The following is a 13,072-nucleotide window of genomic DNA, read 5'->3' on the forward strand; positions in this document are numbered from 1 at the left end:
TTGAAAGCAATTCTCTTGGTTGTATGCAGCAATTCCAAAGCAAATATTGATGATATCTCAAAAGCTAAACGCCAGTTTCACAAATCTCACAAACCTTTTTTTGCTGCTTAGTTTGTGAGATTCGGATATGTGCGCACTGGGTGTGATATAACTATCTTATTGCTAACGTCACCTTTTTTTGATAACTTTTTGATAAATAAACATGTTTGTTGTCTTTATTTTTTGTGTATTCACTGTATTGTATTGAACAAAATGTTATGCGGCCCGCGCTCGTCATTCTCTCAGTTATCTGGCCCGCTGTGAAAAAAGTTTGGTGCCCCCTGGTCTAGTGGAAAGATTTAACAGAACTTTACAAGACATAATCTCACGATACTATGAAAGAGATAAGAGAAAACCTGGAATGAGCAGATTCCCTTGTTATTGTTGGCATACAAAAGTACTGGAAATGAATCCACTCAAGAAAGTCCCTATTTTCTCTTACATGATAATAAGGTTAGGAGACAAAATGTTATTATACACCCCAATAGTTAAAAAGGGAAACACTAAGCTGGCAAAATTGTGGAAAAAAAACTTTCAAAATCATTAGACAAACAAGTCCAGTTAATTTTGAAATTCAAGAGATTTATAGAAAATATAAGCAGATAGTATATGTGAATAGGTTAAAGAAAGTAAAAGACTATAAACCTTATCAGTTTGAATGTTTAACTGATGAAACAAAGACAGACAATCAAAGCAAGAAAACTCTACTGTCATGCTGTTAAGCAGAGAAACATAGAAATCAGGGATATAAAGATATTGACGGTTAAACTAACCCTCATATAAATGAAAAAGTTTGTTTCGTGGTCACATGTTTATTTCCAAACTAATCGATAATTTTGTGGTTTATAGGTATAAATTTAGATTGGAAATTACACCTAGTTTAACACGCTTAAAATAATCAATAATCGTAAACCTTCCGTTTGTTTAACTTTGGTAATGCTGAAGTCGACTGTGCCAATAAAGATGTTCGATTGACGTATTCCAAGAAACATAACATACATATTAAAATGTTTATAAAATACGATACCACAGAAATGAAGGGATAAATGAACAAAATTACTTTGAAGAAAGTAATTCAGAAAATGCTAAATTTTATAGGGAAACTTCTGATTATGGTTAAATATTATATTAAACTAAAATTTCAATAATAGACATGGACATAGCACAGATAGTCTATTCTGTAGCTTTATATTTAATAAAAGCAAATTCATCAGAATATCATATTTCATCAGGACAATTCCTGACTAAGTTTAAACATTATATTAGTCCAAAGTCTTTGTAATCAAAAACTTCCATCACCTGTTTTCCACCTAGTCTTTAATAAATAATTGTTAAACAAAATTATTGTTAAATATCAAGAGAACAATTATTACAAAATTTGGTATCTTATGCATCAGCCTAGTACACACAGGGAATTTGTATGTTCTGTATGCATATCAATTTTTCCCTAAATGCTTCCCATATCTGTTCAAGCTCCCCTCCCAACTCTTTAGTCCAATCTACAGATGCCAGATCATGTGTCATTCCATTAAAATTAGCTTTCCTGAAATTTGGACTCAGGATACTATTCTTCTTCAATTCTACATGTAGTAAAATCCCACACCTAATAGTGCAATGGTTGCTTGTACTCAAATTATCACCAACCACAACTCTGTCTATTATATTCAAGTCTAATATAGCTTCCTCTCCATCACCATCACCAGTTGGTGTATAAAAGTATCCTGAACAATTTCCAAAACCTATCCCCTTCACAATTTTTCCAATCAATACCCCTGAAATTAAAATCTCCCATAATAATAACATCTTTTTCAGCTACCATTCTGATCTCATTATACAATTTCTCATAAACTTCTACATTCTGACCTGGTGGTCAGAATGGTGGTCTATAGCATATACTGATTACAAGACTTTCCCCTTTATATCCACTAGCATCAATCCAAACTGATTCAACCTCAGTGCTATTTTCTTTAATATGCTCTGTTCTAGATGGAGATTCTTAATTATATTGTGTAATGTTGCCTGGTGCACAAAGACAACTTTTGGCACTTACCTTTGTGTTCGTGGATTGACACGTGTAACAAGGAGCTGAACTTTTCTTACCATAGCAGGGGTACGATTTGTTATCTTTCTTGATAGTCCTGGTGCCAAATGTTGACCCATATTCCATTGTTTTCCAGTCACATTAAGTACAAAGTGAATCGTAGGCTGTCTTATAAATTTTAAATACCCAATATGAATACATGTTAATGATTTGAGTGTATGAATATTTTGCGTGGGAAAGGGCTGTTATAAACCATTTTCAAAAGTGATTAAATTTCGGTGACATCACACTACATGTAGCTCTAATATATTCCGTTCCACCGCGACTTTATATTGGCTGTGCTTGTCACGTAGCATGCTGATTTGTATATTCAAAATAATTTGATATAACAATAAGGCATGTATAGAATGAATATGATGTACTCAACCCTCTGTATAAACAATACCTTCAGCCTCAAAACCAGCTTTGAAATTCGCTTTAATGCTTTTATGAATAATTGTAAGCTTGAAATTATTAAAAATCACACTCTCGTCAATTATATATCAAGGAACATATAGATTATGTAGAGCAAAATATAATTAATTGTATTGTTACTTTAACAACTCTTTTAAATAACTCAACTGAAAAATATGTTTATCTTTACGTTACTATTTTTAAAATTAAGTAACATAGTTGGTTTATATCTAAATTGTACGGTTTGTGATGAATCACTCTGCAGAATATACGCAGGAAGGAATTTAAAATTATTTTTTCTCAGTTGTAACATCTTTTAGTAAAATAATGTTGAATTAAAGTTCAAATATTATTAAAATGAAATAAACTTGATCCCTTGTTTATCTTTACTGATATTTACATATATTATATATATATATTATCAATTATTCGTTATAAATATCACTTGACTAACAATATCCGCACCGTGAACTCAGAGTGAGAAGAGAAAATGGCGTCGGTTGACGCAGGGGATTGGATGTGTGATGTTATATCTATTTTAACTTCTTCGCAGAATTCTGTGAATAAAAGTCATATACCACAGATAGTCAAATCCATCTTGTACAGGTGAGTAGAGTAATGAAGGGTTACTTGTTTATATGTGGATATTTTTTACCTTTGTAATAATCTGCATTTGTATTTGTTCGTAAGTACTTGTAGTTGTATAAAGTAGAATGTAAGCTGTAGGCTGGGATTCGTGAATCATAGTCGTAGTACCCTATTGGTTTAGACAGGGCCGACTTAAATTTGGAATTTTCGTACTTATCTGTATTTGAATTTTTTAATACCATCACCAAATAACCCCCGCCCCAACACACACACTTGCGTTTGTATTTTTGTAGTCCTACTATAACTGTACAAACCTTTGCTTCCCAAGTTCCTGCGCCCTGCCGGGAACAGGGAAATAATATTGATAAGTTATACGAACCTTCCTAGTTGAATCGTCTATGTAATAAGAGTAAAGAATTATACAGCTAACAAACCACTTGCATTACTAAGAATAAATATGAAGCCCAGTCTATCATTATATTCATTACTTGACACTGAGTTATACTGGTTTGGGGGAATTTAACCTCTCGTCAGTAACCCAGGATAAGGGCAAATCAAAGGAACAAGACTAAACTTCTTATATCAGTGGAATCTGTATTGTATGTATGGTGTTTCAAGTTGTTTTCTTGCAACAGTGAACCTGTATTTACACAAGAGTTGAATAATATATAGCATTCTGAGTTATTCTGCAGACAGTCTGTTTAAAATGCTAAAAATAAATGTATTTGTATAGTAATTAGAGCTCTATTGGAACATTACTTCACAATACAGTATGTATCATGTTATGATACATGGGTCATGACATGATGCATGGAACAAAGTCAGTGAATTAGAGCATAGCAACAACCTGTGGAGCAATCAGCTTATTATATTTGATGATTGGATTAGGATACAGCAAGTTTGATGTTAATATTGCAAGTGCATTGAATAGTATACTGACTGTTAGTTTCTAACAAAAAACACTTCGGGAATGACATTTTAATACAGAGCACAGAACTGCTGAGTTACAGGTGGGTGCCACACTTCAGTTGCCATTGTTTTGGTAGGACCAATTATATCTGTATATTTGTATCAGATGATTGTGCCAGGGATTGAGCATACAGGCTGGTTTGGTAGAGAATTACAGCTGTCTTCTTGGGATGGCTGGTAGAACTAATGGGCAGAAATATTGCGAGATGTATGGTTTGGTGGTCATTATAAAATGTACATATCATGGAACAAAATATATGATTTATTGATACATCATTAAGCAGTAATAGTAATATAGCTTGAATTAGATTGTGAGTCTTTGTAATACTTAAGTGTCAATTTGAGTTCTAAGCATTTTTTTTTTCTTCTTGCAATATTTCTTATTAATTTTAACATAACTTATAATTAAAATATGTTGTATCTAATTTAGTCATGACTTAATGAAATACTAGAAGTTTACTGGTAGACAATTTCACTGCCCCCCCCCCTACCCTGCTAAAAATAATGGCACCTTTTCTCATGGTTTAACCTCAGTTCATCAAATTGTTAAAAGATGACAATATCCAATTTATTAACAACAGATGTTTGAATGGAATGTCGTACATTATATCTTGGTAAAAAAAATATATAAAGTGTAAACATAATAAAGTGTGATGAGCATTGAAACATTTAGTTTTATTTTATAATATTATACAAAATGAGGATATGAATCTGATCTGGTAAGATTTGGTCATACAATACATTCTGAGACAGATAGCAAAATGCTCTATCTACATTTAAAGAGATTCATGAGATGGCAAGAATAGGTACCTTTCCAAACGTTAGGATAAGATCATGTAGTCTAATTCTTATACTTTATATGGAGCTTTTCACTTGTAAATGTTGTGAAGTACTGTTTTATCTTTTAACATTTACTTTAGACTGAACTGTCTGCTTTTTAGCAGTTTTACCATAAAAATTAACTTTAGTCTTGATTATTTCCATGATATTGGGGTTCTCTTTGAATCTGTCAGGTGACTGTTAGTTTTAAATATTTTCTTTAATGTGTTTAAACAGCTAATTGCTAACTGTTTTATTGAAACAAATAAAATATTTTCACTAAAGTGCTTAGAGAATGTTGATACTTGAAAACAAGTATATCTATCATTGTCTTATGGCAAAGTCATTTTTTTCACTAAGCATTTTTATTGTTTTTACAGTTATATGTAAATAGAATTTCAATTTAAGAAGTGTTAATACTTTGGTAATATTTCAAGTAGCTGATCACTTAAATGAATTTTTAAAATAGATTTTCCAGTTTATTTTTAAGCTCTCATAATTCAGATTTGTAGAGTTCAATTATATCTGATTTTGTGGTCATAAAGATTTCCTAGTTCCACGAGTTCATAGTGTTTAAATATGGAGACAACTAAGCTAAGGTCTGCAACACAGTTTTTACTTTTATAGGAACTTAACCCTAGAATGCACACAGAATTTTTGTGAAACTTGCCCTGTATACAGTGCACTTGCAGTCAACTGCTGGAGGCAGACCATACCCTATATGCCAAATCGTCATTAAATGTGTTAAATTTCCAGTTCTTAATATTTGGTTCCTTAATTTCATTCTTATGTAATAAATACTTGTTTGCCATATGAGGTGTGTTATAATAAATTAGTTTATGATTCCTTGGTTAGATGTATAAATTATTGGTCATCAATCTCCTTCAACAGACAGAAGACTGACCACTGAATCTATCCTTTACCCTCCAAGTATTCATGAACCCCTTTTTTCTAATCTAATCTAAAATTTCAGTGTTTACCAACTTGAATGGCATTTTGTTTGAAAGAAACCACATCTTTGTAGAATTAAAACTTTCCAAACTGGAGATGTGTGTGTGAACATATATATAATATATATAATTATATATATATATAAAATATATAATCTTTTTTTGTTTTAATTTGACCTCTTGTCCTTCTTCCCTAACAATTCAGTGCAAAAAAACTCTGATGCCTCAATCTTATTTCTGTTAACATTTTTGAAGACTTCAGTTAGGTCATCCTTCACACTCCTCTTTTTAAAAGAGAACTAGTTAACAGATTTCAACCTAACCTCATGACAACCACTTCATCTCTTAAACCTGCCTGGTAGCCCTCTTCAACAGTTCGATGTTCATTCAAAGCTCAAGGGTCCTAAACTACACACAATACTCCAAATGAGGCCTAGTTAGTGATTTGTACAATGAAACCATGACATCTTTAGAGTTGTTAATATATATACAACCTGAAATAACTATGGACAACAAATGACCATTTACCATTTGATTCATCAAGGCTCCCTGCACAATCACCTCTGAAAAAGTAAAACTTTACTTTTATAAAGTGATGGCCTCCACTGCTGTTTGATGGCAAATTGTTCCATAAGCCAATCACCCATAAAGAGCCTCGCCTGTTTTTTACAAATCTTAAACTTGCGTCATTTCTTCCTGTTGTCTTCAGAATACAGCAAAACCAAATCAGAGGCATTTATCCTATTGGTCATCAGGATAATACTTTAAACTTCTGTAAGATCACTTTTTATGCTTATTTTCTCAACAGAAAGTAATTTAACAGCTCTTAACCTTTTCATGCAAGATGCCTTCCATTGGCAGAATCATTCTAGTAGCTCTCATCCAAACCATTTCCAGTAAGTCAATATCCTCTCTTAGATAAGGAGCCTTCTGAACAGATACTTTTGGAAACAAAAGATTAATCTGAAATGCAATTTTTTACACACCTCAGTGTCAGCAAACTAAGAGGAATTAAAAAATCTGCAGTGTAATGTAATTTTTTTTTTGTCACAAATATTAAGTCTATTTGTTCACAATTTGCTCACAGCTTTTGCCATTCAAATGTGTGATTGTTTAATGTTGTGTAAAAGTTATTTATAGAAAATTGCATATGAAGTGTTTAACACAACAGGTAAGGACAAAAGTTTCTTCATGTAGAACAGTTCTAACATTTTATGAAAGTTTTACATTCCAGATAAAACATTCCTTAATATTTCCCCAAAAATGATATTATCTTTTAGTTGGTTCCGAATTAGAGCTGGGTGATTTGTGGTATTTGCTACTTGATTATCAGTGATCTCATTAATCAACTGCATTGGATTAATCAATTAATATAGTGTTCCTCAAACCATGGTACTTGCAAGCAAAATTTAAAAAGTTGGTAGCAGGTGCTACTAGGCAGTTGCTTTTTCTCTAATCAGTAATTCATAAATAATTGGCATATAGCCTTATTAGCCCTTCCACAATAAAGACAGAGCAAACAAGGTTGATAGCAATTGGAATTGAACCCGAGGTTCTCGATTAATGAATAATCACACCACATCTCAGAAACTTGTAGTAAAAAAACAAAACTCACTTATGAGGCTAAAATTAGGCAAAGCACAGATAGTGCTTAACAACAACAAAATAATCATGGAGAAATATTATAATTACTTGGATGGTTGGAATAACCAGAAAGTAGTAATAATTAGTAATTAGAAACTGCAATATCGTGCACTGATTATTTTTTGCCAATCGATTTAATCGTAATTTTGATTAGTTTGTATGACACTAATTAAGGTAATTGCTGCTCATGAGTAATTGATTAAATCACTTGGCTTTGTTCCAAACAATTATTACAATATAAATCCCTCTATTTCATATTTTTAAAAAATGCCTGAGTTTTGAGTGAAAAGCTTGTTTTATAGTAGCAAGCATAAACTGTAAATTACAATTTGTTGCCAAGGTAACTAAAGAGTGAATTTACTTTTAATTTCTTTCAGACATATTAGTATTTTATATACATATTATTGGCAAACTAATCATTTTGGCATTTTTTTTATCATCCATATTAACTTATTCAATGGTAGCTTTGCACCACATCAGATTACTTGAAGATAAACATGATTTCAAAACTAATAGCCATAGTTTTTAAGATACAGACCATATTTTGCGATATCTGTTAATTCTAATGCTAAGCTGTGTATTAAAGCATTGCTTAACAAAGTGTATAGTGGACTATACATTAATTTTTACTAAAACCTCTTTTTGAGCAAGTATTAGTACATTAGTAGTTTTTCAGTTCACAATATGTTATTTAATACTATAGTAATAACAGTTTTATATAGGTATTCTGGTATTTCATCATATCAGTATTTTAAATAGAATAGTTAAAACATTTTGACAATGTTCAAATGAAATAATCTGTTACAGTTCAACTTAAACAGAACTTAAAGTTTAAACAAATTCAAAAGTATATCTATCCCCACTATTTCAGTAAAAATAGGTTTTTAACTCTGAACAAATTTTCTTTAATTCTGTTCATATTTACATCTTGGTTTCCAAATGAGGATAGTAATATTTTTAGTTGAAGTATTATGAGAAGCTTTTCATATGTTTGAATTTGCTCCTTCATTCTAGTGGAAATATTAAGGTGCCAGTTTTTCTGTAATCATTGTCTTGTTCCTTGATAATTTTCTTTATGGTGCTACTGTCATTGTTTCTTTTGTGTAACTGTGTTCTGTTTGAGGGCAGAGAGCAGATTTGTTGTCTACTGGAGGTATGATGTAATCTTGGCATGTGTTGAAAACTTGGCACAGTTCACTCTGAACAGTACATGTATAGATTAAAATGACAAGAAGGCAAAATGAGGAGCCTTCTTATTTTAGAAAACTGTAAATAAGTTTTTATGGTATATGTGTAAGTATCCAGAATGAAGGTTGTGAAGTTAGCTGTCACACTCCAGTGAGCTTATGACTCCAAAACTTTAAAAAAAATGTTTGTATTTCTGAAAGTGTAAAGAAGCTAACGTGATATTAAATAAGCTAGAATTAAAGATTGTAAGTTAGTTTTAGTGATTTTTTTTTCTTTAAAGTAGCTTTTGCTCTTGCACAGTAAAAAAAAGGAGAGGATACTACAGAATGCTAAAGAGGGGCTTCATCCATAGTAATTAAATCTTGAGAAAATGAATATTTAAGGTTTTTGAGGTTCTAAAAATGCTCCTTTACTATCATATGCAATAAAAATATTTTTTGTATTCAAGATATTGATTAAAAGATACAAGTTCACGAAATATAGTACTGTGATATTTCTCAAACAACTGATTTTGGGTATTTTTCCCTTAATATTTTAAAGCCAATTTACATAAATTTGTGTGTATGTGTGTCTTAAAGTTCACAAAGTCAGAAAAATGATATGGCAGTGATTTAGGTCCAATGGAAATAATTTTATTTCAGTCAATGTTTTTCCGTTGCATCTTCGTCAAAGCTAGTTGTATAAGAATTGTTCTTGTACTACTACCCCTGATGAAGCTGCAATGGAAAAGCCATGGAAGAAGGAAGGTTTGGTTTCTTTTATTATTGTCTGGAGAATAAAGGTCATTTTTTTACTAACTTTATTGTTAGTAGGTCCAATTGAGTTTTAAACCTATATGTGCTATAGATAGTGTGTGTGTGCATGTTTTTATGAAAACTATATTTGTTTAATAGTTTAATGGTAATTTTTGAACTTTAAGATGGAGATTGAATTTGGCATAATAATAATAATAGATGTTTGCACTTACCATAGACAGCCCAATAACATGATGCTCAAATTTCCAAAACTTTCCAAAAGTCAGATTTAAGAGCAAAGCAGATGAGAAACTTTAAAAAACATAAGACAAGTTAGTTTAAAAATATTTGGAATGGATCCTGTTTCATGTTTAATAATTATATTTAATGCTATTTCAATTTTTATAACTGAATATATATTTTTATTTTGGAACATTTTTTATTGCAAGACTAATAAGTTTAGTCTTTCTCAACCACTTGGGTGATGGCTTTTGTTATTTTTATTTTTTTATCCTTTCTCACAAAGCAATTTCTAATAATAATAAAAAAGTTAACTTTTCAGTACTGTCTGATATATATTTGTTCATGGTTAAAGTTAGATAATACTTATCACTGCAGTTTTCTTTGATATTGGTGATTTTATTTAACTTGGTTAGTATTTTTGAGTTTTTTAAGCCATTAGCAAATATAATAAATGCAAAGAATACTCTACCCACGTTTTTGGAAGACTGAGTTTAGTTTTGTCATTGGCATTTCTTTTACTTGATGTATATTAATGTTTACACTTTGTCTTCAGTAAGGAGAAATTACTGAATCATGAAGAGGAAACGGAAAACTTTTATGCACCATATGCAGCTCTTTGTGCCCACTACATCAGTGTTAATGCTGCAGAAAGTAAGTGTTATGTACATTACAACACATTATACTATGCAAGTGTTATTGCTAGGTATTCCACACTTATTAAATTATTTTCATTTGCTGAAATCTACTGAAGGTACATGTGAATTGTATATTTTTTTAATGATTTACATTTTCAAAAGTAAAAAAAATGATTTGTATTTCAATTAAAAAACTTAACTTTTTTTTTATGTTTCAAAACTTTCCTTTTTTTTTAAATTTAGTACAATAAGAAATAGTCATGTGACATTTATTGGATTAGGCACATTTTAGTAGATATATTTGATGACCTGATGAACCCGGATATTTTCTTACTGGGATTATACCTTGGAATGTTACACATCTTTAAAGTATATATCTAGCAGTGAAAAAGCTGGGTATAAAAAATTAAATTGAAGTAAACTAGAAAATTATATAATTATTACTTAGTTGTGTCACAGTGCTAATAAATCTTAGTTTTAATTTTTGGTATTTTTAGTTAAGAGAAGCCAGGTACCAGTCACAGGGCAAGCATGTAAGGTCCTGTTGCAGTATTTACTCCAGAAGCTTCAGACATTTACAGAACAAAGTTGTCTGCTTCAAGTAAGCTAGCACATTCAGATGTTTTTGTCTGTTTAAATGTTGTGCCTGTCAAACAGTTAATCTAGTTATTTAGTTACTCAGCAATTTGAATGTATCTTTTAGTAAGTGCTGAACTTGTTACTACATTGAAAGCACCTACTTGTTGGAAAATACATGTGCTAAAATTTCATAGTGACCAAAAAAAATGTTTTTAAATCTAATATATACATACATTTATATGCTGTTCCAAATCTTTTGTATGGATACTAAGTCCAGTCCGCCAAAGGTACACAAGGTTTCATGAGCATACATTAACCCCTTACCTACCATGGCCATTTTGCCTTATCATGAGGGCAAAATCATATTTGTGAATTGAAAAAATTATAAAGAACTTATTTTTTATTGGATTTCAGATTTTATTTTTATAAATAGTAGCATAATATTCAATTATTTGTCCTAAATTGTATTACTTAATGAAGTTTAAAGAGAAGTTTAATTTAAAAAAAAATCCCAAAATACATTTGAGACTATAAATAAGCACCCTCTAAGAAAAAAACTTTTTTTTTCAATATTTAAAAAAAATTTTCCTTGCATTTTAGCACTGATCCTACCATCTACGATTGGTATCTAAACATTTTTCTAGTTTGCTTTCTTTATAAAACAGCATCTGGATGTGTTAAACCACAGTTGTAAAACTTTTAGCCAGTCCTAGTCAAAGGTGTCAATTTCAGTACCATGTTATTCCAATCGTTGTATTTCTCGTTTGACAAATCATAGGATGATAAGCAAAGCACCCGATGAAACATTCTTCTTTGGAAATTACAATATGAATGTGGGTAGTGCTTATTATAGTAACTGCCATTTTATGTAGAGGTTGTATTTAGTAGTGGTAAATAGTACTTTTTTATAAGCCTTAGAAAATTTGTTTCTGGAAAAAACTGTATGGGATGTATGTAACTTTTATTACTTTTCTATAGTAACTTAAATCATGCTATATTATATATATCTATTTATATTAATTATTATATTGAAAAATTAACTCAAGGTAGATATATTTTTGGGAAAGAAGTTGATCCACAAATGTTAGGGTTAAAATCTATCAAGTGACGAGTGCATGGTCTTTAAGTGAATTAGGCTCAGTTTGTGATTTTTATATTCGTTTGCATTTAAATTAGTAGTTTTAAGTTCAATGATTTAGCATAATTTTATATTTAATTCATTATAAAAATATGATTCAGTATTTAGAATGATAACCTTGCGTGATTTGTAGGTACTACTAGTACCATGTAAGAATTTTATATTTTTCCTTCTTACTATCTTTACTTTGCAGTAAGACCCACGCTTCTGTTGTTGTTGCTTTATAATTAAAACTGTCTAACATATGTATAAAAAGCTTATTTTGATATTTTGCAAATGGTTTAAAACTCAGTGTACAAGTGACAACAATAAAAACCCACATGTTGGTTGTGAAACAGACAAGTACATTCTTCTCAGTTATACAGGGGAAGGTTGACTTTCTCACGGTTGGGGTGTAAATATGCTGAAGAGCTTAAGTTTCGATTTCCAATATAAATCTTTCCTATAATGAGAGGAATGTGACCAGGACTAATCTCTTAAGTTCTGTAAAGTAATTTCTTTGTAATTTATGGTGTCGATATCCTTTGGTAATCTCTTGTAACAGGATGTATCATGTAACTAGGGTCAGGTAGCATTATTCAAACCACCTGTAATGTAAACTATTACATACATTCACTAGTAGTGGAAATTGGTTTTGTTTGTATAGTGAAACAACATACATGGACATATGTTGAAATAAACTTGTTTGAAAGTTCAAAGAAATGATATTCAAGTACTGAAAAGCTTTCTTACTATCATATCTACAGTAATGTTGAAATGCACCTGCGCTGGACTGAACGAGAGTGACCCCCCACCCCACCAAGAGGCATGTAGTTTACGCCAAATGTACGCAGTTCACACAGCTAACCTCACGGTTTTTTCAGCACAATAAACAAAAGTACGGTTGCAATGAAACATACTTGAAATAAAAATACATTTATGAAATAAAATTAAAATGTTTTTTTTTATGTACATAAATAAACATGAAATAAACAATAAAAATTTAAAATAGACAAAATTTGCACAATGTAAGTTTTAGAGGTTTTAAAATAATATACTAAAACATAAAGAGT

General features: G+C 30.7%; 1 protein-coding gene across 3 annotated transcripts in view; it reads left to right on the top strand.

Moving 5' to 3' along the window:
* Nucleotides 1–3,007: 3,007 nt before the first annotated feature.
* The window catches only part of LOC106462088 (E3 ubiquitin-protein ligase UBR4-like), a 115,009-nt gene continuing 104,944 nt past the window's right edge, over nt 3,008–13,072 (top strand). For all 3 annotated transcript variants that reach the window (XM_022389219.1, XM_013921970.1, XM_022389220.1), the window contains exons 1-3: nt 3,008–3,139; nt 10,222–10,319; nt 10,801–10,904. In XM_022389219.1, coding sequence (XP_022244927.1) covers nt 3,024–3,139; nt 10,222–10,319; nt 10,801–10,904 — 318 coding nt within the window. In that variant the 5' untranslated portion in view covers nt 3,008–3,023. The remainder of the gene's footprint in view (nt 3,140–10,221; nt 10,320–10,800; nt 10,905–13,072) is intronic.

Source organism: Limulus polyphemus, unplaced genomic scaffold (genome assembly GCF_000517525.1).
Source record: "Limulus polyphemus unplaced genomic scaffold, Limulus_polyphemus-2.1.2 Scaffold1090, whole genome shotgun sequence".
Taxonomy (NCBI): Eukaryota; Metazoa; Arthropoda; class Merostomata; order Xiphosura; family Limulidae; genus Limulus; species Limulus polyphemus.